The sequence below is a fragment of the Lissotriton helveticus genome, chromosome 10 (genome assembly GCF_964261635.1).
Source record: "Lissotriton helveticus chromosome 10, aLisHel1.1, whole genome shotgun sequence".
NCBI classification, from domain to species: Eukaryota; Metazoa; Chordata; class Amphibia; order Caudata; family Salamandridae; genus Lissotriton; species Lissotriton helveticus.
The window spans coordinates 780,689,753-780,701,878 of NC_136071.1; the positions used below are offsets into that span (position 1 = coordinate 780,689,753).

Consider the following 12,126-nt stretch of genomic DNA (forward strand, 5'->3'; position numbering starts at 1 on the left):
TCAGATGTAATCGGGGCTCTGTGTGTTGTGGGTGTGTGGGGCTCTGTGTGTGTGTGGGGGGGGCTCTGTGTGTATGTGGGGGGGGGGCTCTGTGTGTATGTGGGGGGGGGGCTCTGTGTGTGTGTGGGGGCTGTGTGTTGTGTGTGGGGCTGTGTGTTGTGTGTGGGGCTGTGTGTGTGTGGGGGGGGCTCTGTGTGTGGGGGGGGCTCTGTGTGTGTGTGTGTGTGGGTGCAAATGCAATAGGTCTCGCATTTGCGAAAGATTAAGCTATTGACATTGTAAATGACAATGCCATTTATTTATCTGTTTTCAAAACCAACACATAAATAAACAATTTGTCATTTACAATGCCAATAGCTCTAACTTTGGCAAAGGCGAAACCGTTGCATTGTAAATGCTTGTTTCCTTTCCCATGCATTCCTATGTAGAATTATGGGTAGGCTGGTTATGCCTTTTTCTATACCTATTTCAGGTGTTTTCTTGTGATTTTATATATATATATATATATATATATATATATATATATATATATATATATATATGTATTTATGTTTATATACATACTTAGTATATTATTGCTATTTTGTTTACCGTGGGACTCCCACTCCGACGACGGGGAATATTCAAGCATGTGAATCTATGAAAGACACCAATACTGGAGAACCACCTGTTTACAGATAAGTAACAATTGTTCTTATACTCCCATTGTTTGGAAAATTACATGTGGATTATGGTGCTTACCACACCAAAATCTGCCTTTTCCTGTTAATTACCAAGACCCTTTTCCTCTTGTTAAATTCTAGCAAGACCCATGGAAGGAGCTACTTTGTAATCTTTGCATGAATTCAGTTAGGTATAATACTGTTGGAGCAGGGGGAAGCCCAGTGGGAAGTCTTCGCTCTCTAGCTAGGTCAGAATCAGTGATTTAAAGGACTTCCTAGAGCAGGACCAACTGTCATCTTGGAGAGGGGTTGATACAGGAATTGATGGGAAGTGGATTAACTAAGTGTAAGAGGCGTAGTGTGAAGGAGTAAAAGGGACCGGCCAATCCGGGAAGACACCACTAGAAGACACCTTCAAGCTTTCTTTTACCCGCATCGTATTTTACCTGACTTCCCTAGGAGAAAGAGTTAAGAATGGTGAGGAATTGTGGTGGGATTGTAACAAACTTATTGCAATAAAATAGTTTTGATTTATTATTTTTCACTCTTTCATTGCGTGTTTGACATTTATTTAAGAAATGTTTAAAGTGTATACTTTTCATATTGAATTTCTTCATGAAATAACTGTTTCTTCCATTAGGATGAAGAAATTAATCAGCAAAGCCAGTTGGTAGAAAAGCTCAAGCAGCAAATGTTGGATCAGGAGGAGGTGAGTTAGTCTACATGTTACAAGGTGACCTCCCATTCATACAGGGCCCATTCATTGACTCACTCATTATTTGCTGCCTTCCTTTTCCTGCAGATGATTTGTTCAGATATCTCAGTATCAACCTTGTGCTTTCTTTCCTCAGTCTGCTGTCTGCTTCTTCCGACTCACTTTGGGTGAGCTTTCCTCCCCTGTTAAAACAATTGATTTTTTCCTTTTCTTTCGAAATCCACTGTGTATCTTTAAACGAAATCCAGCAAGTGTACAATTCTCTCCTTCCTCTGATCCTTAAAATGTTAAAAACCCATTGTTTATCTTGAACATGTGCTTATCACTCCTTTTTATTCATCCCATTTTAAGGGGGCCCTTGCTGATTTTACTGCAGCACAGTGCTTTAATTTCATGCCCACAACTTACTTTGGCTCTTTCCAAAACTCATACCTCTATCCTTCCTTGCCCATGGTGAACCTTTCTACCGCATCTGATTTAGCAGAGTTATTATTCTCTCAAAGCTATCATCTCTTATGTTGCTGTTCTTAGTTTAGCTTCTACCTCACATGCCACACCTTCTTTCTCCTTACTAAGCCAATGACTAAGGAGAGCCAGTGGCTAGACTTGTACTGGAAAGTGTGCCATAGTGCCTTATTGTGAGAGCTACTTGCACTTCATCTCTTAAGAGTTTACCTTGTGCTTTCTGAGAGTTAGTGCAAAAAATTGTGTATCTCCACCCTTGAAGAAAGAAGTGGATGGTTCCTTCGTTGACACAGGGAAAGAAATTCAGCATGGCTACATATGGCTTTTCTCACAATTCCATATATTATTCTTGTTTTGCGAGTCTTTCCCGTTGGTCCCCTGCCGATAATAGTATCCAAAGAATGATAATTGAGATGAATTTGTGCTTCAGTCCTCTCAAGCACAGAAGACACAATTTTTCAGCACTAATGATGGACAGGTCATTTCACAGTATGGCAAAGCTGGATGATTGAGAGTGTGAAGATTAATACAAAATTAGATCCCACCTGTGTTCTATTTTGTGTTTTTATCAACATTTGATGGTGATGCATCATACTTTTTTACATGTGAACAATGTAAATTTTTGCACTTTTATGATCTTAATGTTTAAGATCCAATAAAGTTAGATTGATTGAGATTCCACTTTTTCCTAAAGAGCATAACACCAAGGGTGTTTAAACCCTTACTCAGAAACTGGCTATTGCTTAAAGTGCGATACCGGTCCTCAACGTCAGACCAACTAATGCTAAAGGAAGAAGGCCACCTATTCCTGCTATTTCTTAGTTAAAATAAGAGGTTCAAAATATATGCCTATCTTTGATTTCTAAAATTAAAGCAAAGGGATCAAAGTGTGTAAATAAAGCTGTTAGTTTTTAATCCGATCTTTCCTTACCTTCCATTGAGAATGGCTATTGGTTTAAAGGATCCCTATTGTCACATACCAGACAACGCAAGGCAAACATTTTTTGACCCATGTTTGTAATCTATACTACCCTTGAACTTTCAGATTGTTCTCTTTTCGCCTCAACGCCACACCTGCAGGCCTTCTCATAGTGCATGCATTTCTCTGAGGCAAATGTATCTTCTCCTTTCTGTTTTTTTTGCCTGAAATCATCACATTAGGCTTACCTTTTGGGTTTTTTCAGTGAAAATTTATATATATTTTTTTTTCTGAAAAAAAAACAAAGTTCACAAGGATCCTCTAGTTAGGAAATGGAATTAAAAAAAAAGCCTTGGAAATTCATTAACATAATATGTGAGTGCATGACACACAAGGCCTTATATCACAACGCTCCCAGCTATCTCACACAAATACTTAAAATATCCGGTAGGACTAGATCCACAAGAAATGCGGAAAACCTCCTTTTGAAACAACGAAAGTTGAACAAGAAAAAAACTTATACACGATCCTTCTCAGGAATGGCACCCATATGGAATGCTCTTCCACCGGAAACAAGATTGAACTCCTCCACCGCATCCTTCAAGTTGGAAGTAAAAGACATCCTTATGGCGAAATTCACCTAAACATTGTCCCAGGTTTCCATTACCATGCTTCGTCAGTTCGCCCTTGCTCTGCACCTTACTGCTTTGCTGTTTGTTTACTTAATTATTTGCCATATACCTGACTTTCTAATCCTTATTATACTACTATGACTCATCAGGCCGCTCCTGTTCTGCATCATGTTGATTTACTTTTTGTTTTCTCTTATAATGCTATGTATTATGGTCTTGCATCTCTGTTAATGTATGATATAACTAAACTCATCCACTGTAAAGCGCTCTGATACCCGCAAGGGTCTTGTCGGCGCTCTATAAAACTTTCACATAAATAAATAGCAGCGCATTGCGCTGCATAAGTTACATTTAGCACAGCTAATTATAACTGCTGAATTTCACTGGTTTTGTACGAGTGAACGCTCTTCTGTCTCTTCCCATTCGGGAAATAAGAGAAACACTTGCAGTTTAAGGAGCTCCCACATTCTTCGTCAGAACCGGTGTCCACTTTGCTGTAAAATCTAGATCTAAGTGTCATCCTCCTTGTGCCTACAAATTGATGTTTTTACCAAGTTGTCAGTTTTTGTGTAGCATGCAGAGTGTCTCTCTCTGGACACTGTGACCCCTACAGTAACTTCCAACTCTTGTTGCGGCACGTGCAGCATTGGCCCCACTGCCATACCACATTTGACTTGACTTTCAGGCAAGCAGAGCCACTAGCTTCCATGCCAGATCCTACGTTGGTCTTTACTATATTGACACTAGCTACCACTGTATCGATGTTGGCATCAGAGCTGTTCCTCCAAAGTCAGGCCCAATGTTAATGATAGAACTCCTCATCGAAAAAGAAGGTGGGAAGGCTGCAAAGTATATACGGTAGTCTCTGATACCACAAATTTATGAATTCTCAAGGACGGAAAACTTTCTCTTATTTTATGATGTATCTGGCTCCCGTTCGAATTCCTTGAAATTTCATTAAGTCCCTCATAAGTACAATGAGGATGATAGAGTGCTAATTTATTGCTTGGTGTGCAGATAGTAAGGTGTGCTGATGGATTCACATAATGTAAATGATCTGGATACTTTCCCAACAGTATATTCTAGACCCGATTGGTCAGGATCAGTTCAACCAGAGGGACTGGAGCTCTCCTTGCTCCCTAACCAGCTTCGCTTTGTTTGCACTGTTTACTAAAATTCTCTCAAGCAAAACGAGATTAGGCCTTGTTATGCCATTTAATGATGCTTTGATACTTTGTTTATGAGAAGAGTGGGACAAACCTTCTTCCACTACATCAGTTTTTCAAGCTGTTTCCAGGGAGCAGAGACTTGCACCATTAGAGCTTCCATTTGGATGGTCTCATCCTACTCTTGAAAGCGTTGAGGAACAGGCTTTGCTTCTGTTCGGTTCTTTGGTGTAGACTGGGCTGGCAATACCTGATGCAGGAGACAGTCATTTGTATTGCAGTAGCGTTCACATCATGCTTGTTTGCACTGTATCTAGTTCTCCTTAGAGGTCAGGGCCAAACTCTTGGACATTCCCTTTGACGTCTATCGTCTCTTTGGGGAGAAGGCTGACATTTATATACAGGACTTTAGGCAGAGTAGTATTACTGCTGAGCCTTTGGGTTGTCCTTCCCTTTGAAGAAATGTTATCGGCAATCCAGAAAATTCAGAGAGTTTGTGAGAAAGTGGATTATTTGTTGGGTTGGTTATGAGACCACTCCAAGTAATAATGTCACTATTCTCTATCAGTTCCAGTTAGGTTACTTTAATTTAAACCTTCGCTTCTTCATAGATAGCCATGGTATAGAGATGTCAGGCTTACCTCAAAGGAACAAGTGTAAAGCATTTAGCAGTACTGAAACAGTTTAATGAGTTGAAAACACAAAAAATGTACCGGAGGTGCAATCCTTCTGTTTTCCACAGGTCTAGCAGTGTTATGAGGAAGGTAGCCAGGGGTGCCTTGCTCTAGCTTGTGGGTGCGGTTGACTCATTCCTAAGGGGTGGGCGCCAAACAACCACACATTACATTTCTCTGCCCAGATCCAAGATATCAGAATCTTACTTTCCTGGCCCAGAGCTATGGGCACACTCCTGAGGTGTGTCTAGGGAAATGAGGAAGAGCTCCTGAAAAACTGTTTCTGGAACACGGTTTCCCTCCACTGGCATTGGTGCAACTCTGGCTACTTAAACAATGGCAGGGGCAGGCCTCAGTGTAAGTTACTTCTGTCTGTGACAGGGGCTGCTCTTTTGAAGCTTGTACAGTTGGTGGACACATCCCCCAGGCAAACTTGTCGGGAGGAGGAGGGGTCGGACCTCCTCCTTGCCAAGGCCCTTTTCCCCTTTCTTGAGAGCATTTCTCACCTCTCAGCAGGCTGCTAGGCGACAACTGGGGATTGTCCGAAAAGGCTACTAGATGCTTTAGGTATAAAAGTGCCAACTTTCTAAAAGCTGCAGTTTCAAAATAGCAATTTCAAATCCAGCTCTATAATGAATTTGGATTTTAAATAACTGTTAGTTTGAATCTATGAACCATGGTTTTAGCTATTCCCAAATGGAAGTTATACAGGATAGTGTTATTATGTAACCCAGTGCTTTTCTACATGAGACCCACCCTTGACAAAGTTAAAACCGACTTTAAAGATTTTTCACTGTCAGGACATGTACCACTTTAATACAAATGTCCTATTTTTTAAATACCATGCCCCCTGCCCTATGGTCATGGAGATCCTACCTTGGGGGTGACCTATAAGTATTAAAATGGCAGGTTTAGGCCTGGCAAAAGGTTTATTTTGCCAGGTCGAATTTGCAGTTTAAAACTGCAGAGCTAGGGTGCAGTGGCATGTCTAGTGTCATGTTTTCATTTGTCACTTTAGTGGTGGTACAGTAGGTTCTGCAGTCCACTAGTGAGATTTATCTTGCAGGCATTGGGTACACAGAGTACTATATTCAAGGGACTTGTAGGTAATTTAAATATGCCAATAGGGTATTAGCCAATTGCATATATACTTTAGGAGTCAGAATACATACACTGGGTGCTGGACATCGACGCCCCAATGTTTAGAGTCAGTAAAACAGAACTAAATTTAGCAAGAAGTGGGGTTGGGCCTTCAAAAAGGGCCTTTCCTCGTAGAGTTCAATTACAAGGATAAGAGATTACCTCAATCAGTAATTTAGGAAGAGCTATTATTCTTTTTAGAATAGGGAAAGCTCCTCGTTGTCTTCAGCTCAGAAAAGAATACCAAAATGTCTCTGAGGACTTAACTCTTCTGAATTTATGTCAACTAGTTAGAGGACGGATAGCTTTCTTTGTTGCAGGTGTGTGAGCATGAAGAATCCGCTAGAATACGATTAGCTATTTATTGTAATAACCAAAAGATCAATCTACTCAATCCATCTAAAACATTATTTGTGCCACTTGTATTTACAATACTCTGGCCTTGCTTACACTTCCATATTTCTACATCTTGCAGCAGTGGCTGCCTATCTTCAAAATAGACCACACTTATCTTTGTTCAGAGTGGCAGTTATTAATGCTTTCATGGAAGGCCTTAAAAGAGTAAATTACCAAGGATCCTACCTGCATAGAATCTCAGTATTGTTCTAACAAGACTTATGGGTCCACCATCAGAACCAATACACAGTTTCCCCCTCCAATATCTTTCTTGGAAGGTTGCTTTCTTAATTGCTATCACTTCACTAAGGCGTGTTGGTGATCTTCAGGTAATAACTTTAGAAAAACCATTCCTTCAACTTCATAGGGATAGGGTGGTTCTTCGTGCCATTAACCAATCGGTTGAGCTACCTGTTGTCTTTCCTCAACCAGATCCCTTAGCAGAAAGGGCTCTTCATACACTAGGTGTTAAAAGAGCATTAATGTATTATATTGATCGAACAAAAGATTTTCGCAAAATAAAAAACTTTGTTGCGTTTGCTCCCCCTCATAAAGGGAAACGGATTTCAAAATCAGTCATTGCAAGACTGATCATTAAACGCATCCAAACATGCTATCTCAAAGCCAAATGGACTATGTCTATAGTAATGTAAACTTTATTCTGTTGTTACAAATCACCAAAGTATACATGCACAGCAAACAGTAAGAATTAAAGATGTTATTAAAATAATCCATAAAAGCAGATAACGCACAGTTCAATTAATTAATTAATTGCATGATACATCACAACCCAAATCATGCTAATGTGTAAAATGGCCTGTGCTTGACAAAAAGAAAACTGCAATAACAGTATATTAAAAAAAAGTGATAAAACCACTCCAGACCCTAGCAATGGGAATGTACACATTTAAAAGAAAACTGAAACAAGGGAGAAGAGAAAGAAGATAACCCACTTTCATGAGGTCAGTGCAGTTATAGCAATTATAATCAACAATCATAAACACATAGCCAGAAATACAATGACAAGGATCAGTGAGTTTAGAAAATTTAGAAAGAATAAATAATTTAAAACATAATTTTTTTTTAGAGATGACAGTATATAAAATCATTAATCGGCAGCTTTTAACATAGTTCTTCTCTTATACCAGGTTGCCTGTAAACATTTGCTTATGGCAAATACAATTTTCAGGGCGGAATCGGTTTCTAAAAACCTAAGAGCTATCTGGTATCTAGTTATTCCAATATCATGACATTAGGGGCATATCCATTTGCGTTGAGAGTTCAAATACTCGGGACAGAAAAACAATAAGTGAGATTCATTTTCCTCGCCCTGGCCACACATAGGGCAAACAGTAGAATCCTGTTCCTGACCCATTTATGAGTGAACTATCTTAATGGAAGAGTCCCAAAGCGAAAGCGTAAATACACGCTGTTGGCTAGAGGGGATGGTATGAAATTTAAATATTGCTGAAGAGACGGTATAAGCTTGTGGCCTAGGACTACATTAATTAGGCAGCCATTTGAGCTGTTTTTTATATACTCTTCATTAATGTAGGCCCACTAGCGAGCCTTTAGTACACCCAAGTCCGCTTTGTGGATTGCAGTAGGATCAACCCATTATCTTTGTAACCCCAGTTTCCCCATCCATGTACGTATAAATTTTACCCAGGGAAGCATCTTGGCCCCTGGACTATTTAATAATTCTACAAGCTAGTCCTTATAATCTCCTAGCTCGGATGTGGTCTAGAGGCTGACCCAGTAGACTAGTATTTTTTAATACAGCCTTGTCTGCTATTCTTTTTAACCCTAACTCAAAATACAGTAGGATAAGGGGTGAGCTAGATGGAAGTTTTCTGGTAACGTGGTTTTCAGCATCAGCTAAAGACTGGACATCTGCATAACCCCAGATTTCAGCGCCATAGAGCGTGGCGCATTGGGCCTTAGCCTGGTAAATCTCCAAAACTGCTTTAAACTCTTGTGAAACTGATTACTTATGTATTCAAATAATAGCATTTGATCAGTGCTCAATTACAAGGGTGCTCTTATTTAATTGGCCCAGCCACTTAAAGTTCTCCAGAAGTTTCAAAGCGGTCTACCCTTTCTACTGCCTCGCTACCAACTTGAATGGCAGTTTTTTTTTTCTTGCTCCCTTGCCCAGCACCATAAATTTGGTCTTATTTATATATAATTCCAGGCCTCTTGAACTTGGGGAGAGGATGTGGTCGGTCGGCTAGACTGCCGACTTTGGTGCTGGAAACAAGGGTTCGAGCCTCGGGGTCGCGTCCACATTCACATCCTGTGATTCTGGGCAAATCACTTAATCTCCCTTGCCTGAATTTGTAACGTAATCGGTGTTCATATAAAGCGCTCCAATACCTTCGGGTCGAATGCGTGCTATACAAAATCTGCAAAATAAATTTTTTTTAAAACTACAAAAACCTAGGAACCTATTGACCAAAATTTGGAGGCCCATGGGCTTTTTCGAGATGAGTCATCAGCGAAGAGTAAAATGGGCACCTTCCTGTTGTTCAAGGCAGGGGAGTCATTTCTACAGTTTTCTTGAAGTTCAGCAATATCATTGATGTATAATGAAAACAGTGTGGGTGAGAGAACACAACCTTGGTGCACCCCACGTTCGTTTGGAATGCATTCATTCTGCTCTCCATTAGTGCCCCAGTAAACTTGTTCTCATGTAGTTTGCTTAAAAGCTGGACAAGATTGCCTGAAACTCCCATGTTTAATAAAATGTGCCACAGTTTGGGGTGTGGGATAAGATCAAATGTAACTCTTAAATCTATAAATGCCACGTAGAGCTTTTGATGTTTTAGTGAGACAATTTTGCAATACAAAATCGAGAATCTAAAAATCTGTCAGTTGTGCTGACCTTAGACCTAAAGCCATCTTGGAAAGGGGACATGATTTTATTAGCGTCCACCCAATCAGTCAGTTTGTTTAGAACTTGTCTAGCGAAATTGTTTTGTGCGTTGTCGATTAAACTGAACGGCCTGTAATTAGAAGGGTTGCTTGCATCACTGTTTTTAAATATAGTTATGATCTTGGCTCCCCTAAATGATTCGGGTAATTAACCCCCTGCAGCAATAGCATTGGATAGCAAATTCAGGTAAATTGTCCAGATTTGTGACACTGTTTTCTTTAGATCTCCGGGTATTTTACCTGGACCTGGTGCCTTGGCAGATTTTAGAGACCCAAAGGCACTACTTGTTACATCAAGACTAAAGGAAACTGGGGTAGCAGCTAATTCCCGGTCTGCAATGGGTGTCTTTATGGGAGAAACATGGCTGCTGCTTATCCTACAATCATTATAGTATTTTGTAGTATAAAGAGCAGTAAAATGAGACACCCATTTTTCAGGAGATATATCGTAATGATGGGTTTTTGCACTACCTGACTTTGTTTGGGCTACTAATCTCCAAAAAGTTCTGTTGTCATTTGGTTTGCTAGCAACAAGCAAGTCATGCCAGAGTTTTTGGTCCCAGTTCCTTTTTGCCTGCTTCATTTAGGCTTTCTAGGTGCATCTAGGTATACTGACTTTGGACCTGTCGCCATCTAAGATAGCCGACTTTAGTGAACTCTTTGCCAATTTGTATATTGAATCAAACCATTCTTGCTTTTTGGCCAATTAACATTTTTTAAGGGTCACTTACTTCTAAAAAGCCTTTTGTAGCTCCCCGAACATCTTGTTGTGCACAGATAAAATAGGAATATTTGCTGCATTCATCCCTTCATGTTGTTCTTGAAAAGCAACATACAACCTGTATAACTAGGAGTATAATTTGTGATTTGACAGAACTTTAGGTCACTTGACAGCAGGCAATTAGTTCTCTCGTAGGGGATTTCCATGTGTAGTCATTTGCAATGAATAGGCCCGCCCATGCGCGGGGACCCCGGAGCACTTTATCCAAAATATGTTCGTAAGTGATGAAGTTCGCCTTTCTTCGGAAAGGCCTTGAAAAGTCACTTAGTCATAATGCAGTCTAAGGGTAGGCTGCAGTGGTCAGAGTTACTCATCTTGGAATGGCAAAAAAGGGACTATCATTACATATTCTAGTAGAATATATATTTTTTTAAGGGCACAGAAAAAGAACCTTCACAAACCCTTTTTCTATGAACAGTCCTATATGAAGAAGTGCCTTCGGGTAGCCCATAGGCTGCCATTATAAGTGAAGACAAAGAAAGCTGTGCCTTTAAGAGCAGAGGGACCACCAATATCCCATCATGCGCAGCCAGAGGCAGCTACCTCAGTTCTTTTTTCCAGCTTCTTCTGATAGGACCCTTGGAGCATTAAACTCGACCATTTTAGGTTTTTTCTTCAATTTAAATCTTCAAACTTCACTGTTTTTTGCTTCACTTGTCGTCTTTTGTCCTGTGTGGAGCAAAGTATTTTTCTCACAGTAAAGAGGCTTTTTTCCTATTGAAAATGCCATCTCTTTTCGACAAATATCCTAGATGTGGCAGAAAAAAAGCTAAAACAGACCACACAAGGTCTGCATTCTATGTTTACCTTCCTCTCTTCTTCCTGCCTCCTGTGACATCTGCAAAATCTTCTCCATACCCTACGTGACAGGGAGAAGATTCGCCTTCAGGGAAGGAAGAGAGAACAAAACAGCAAGTAGCAGCGGGACCTCTGAGCGAAGGGAGGAAAATCTTCCACCAGAGCTCTTCCCTCAACCTCCAGCCGACGTTGGAGGTCTGAGAGGTGTTCTTCACCCAGAAAACTCTTTCGGTCCTGGTCAACGTCGAGCCTTCAATGTAGTGGAGGTACACCACCGACCTGCTTGCCCTCATTCACAGGCTCCACGTTGCAGGAACGTTGACGCTTGACGACTAGAAACCACTCAAGCGACGTCGAGAGCCACTTCGAAATGGTGGCGCGAGACAGGTGTTGATGTCGAAGGATACCGACTTGCCGTCGCCAAGAAGTAGAAGGTAGACAGCGTAACGATGTTGCGATTGGTTGAAGTCGAGAAGCCACTCTTCGTCAAGTGGGCGACGCCGACAGGGGTCGACGTCGAGGAGCAGGTCGTCATCTAAGGCCCCTCGACGACGCAGATAGACGCCGAGGAGCTTATCGACGTCAAGGAGAGGAAAATCCTCGTAAAAAAAGGAGAATCGACTCCTCGTCTTACACTCAATCCAGATCTGTCATTGGTGGAGGTACCTGCGTCTCGTACCCCGGTTTGTCCTGTACTGGAGACAGCTGCTCCCACAGGGCCACTTCTTCTGGTGATACCATCTTCGCCTCCTCTTCCAGTACCTCAGCTTCTGGCACTTCCAATAGTACCAGCACCTGTTCTGCCTGCTCCTGGGGTACCTCAGATCACACTGGCTCCTAGGAG

At 41.0% G+C, this 12,126-nt stretch overlaps 1 protein-coding gene across 2 annotated transcripts in view; it reads left to right on the forward strand.

Annotated features, from left to right (window-relative positions):
* KIF5B (kinesin family member 5B) overlaps nt 1–12,126 on the forward strand; it is a 795,256-nt gene that overhangs the window by 332,574 nt on the left and 450,556 nt on the right. For both annotated transcript variants that reach the window (XM_078663342.1, XM_078663343.1), the window contains exon 13: nt 1,303–1,371. In XM_078663342.1, the coding sequence (XP_078519468.1) occupies nt 1,303–1,371 (69 nt within the window). The remainder of the gene's footprint in view (nt 1–1,302; nt 1,372–12,126) is intronic.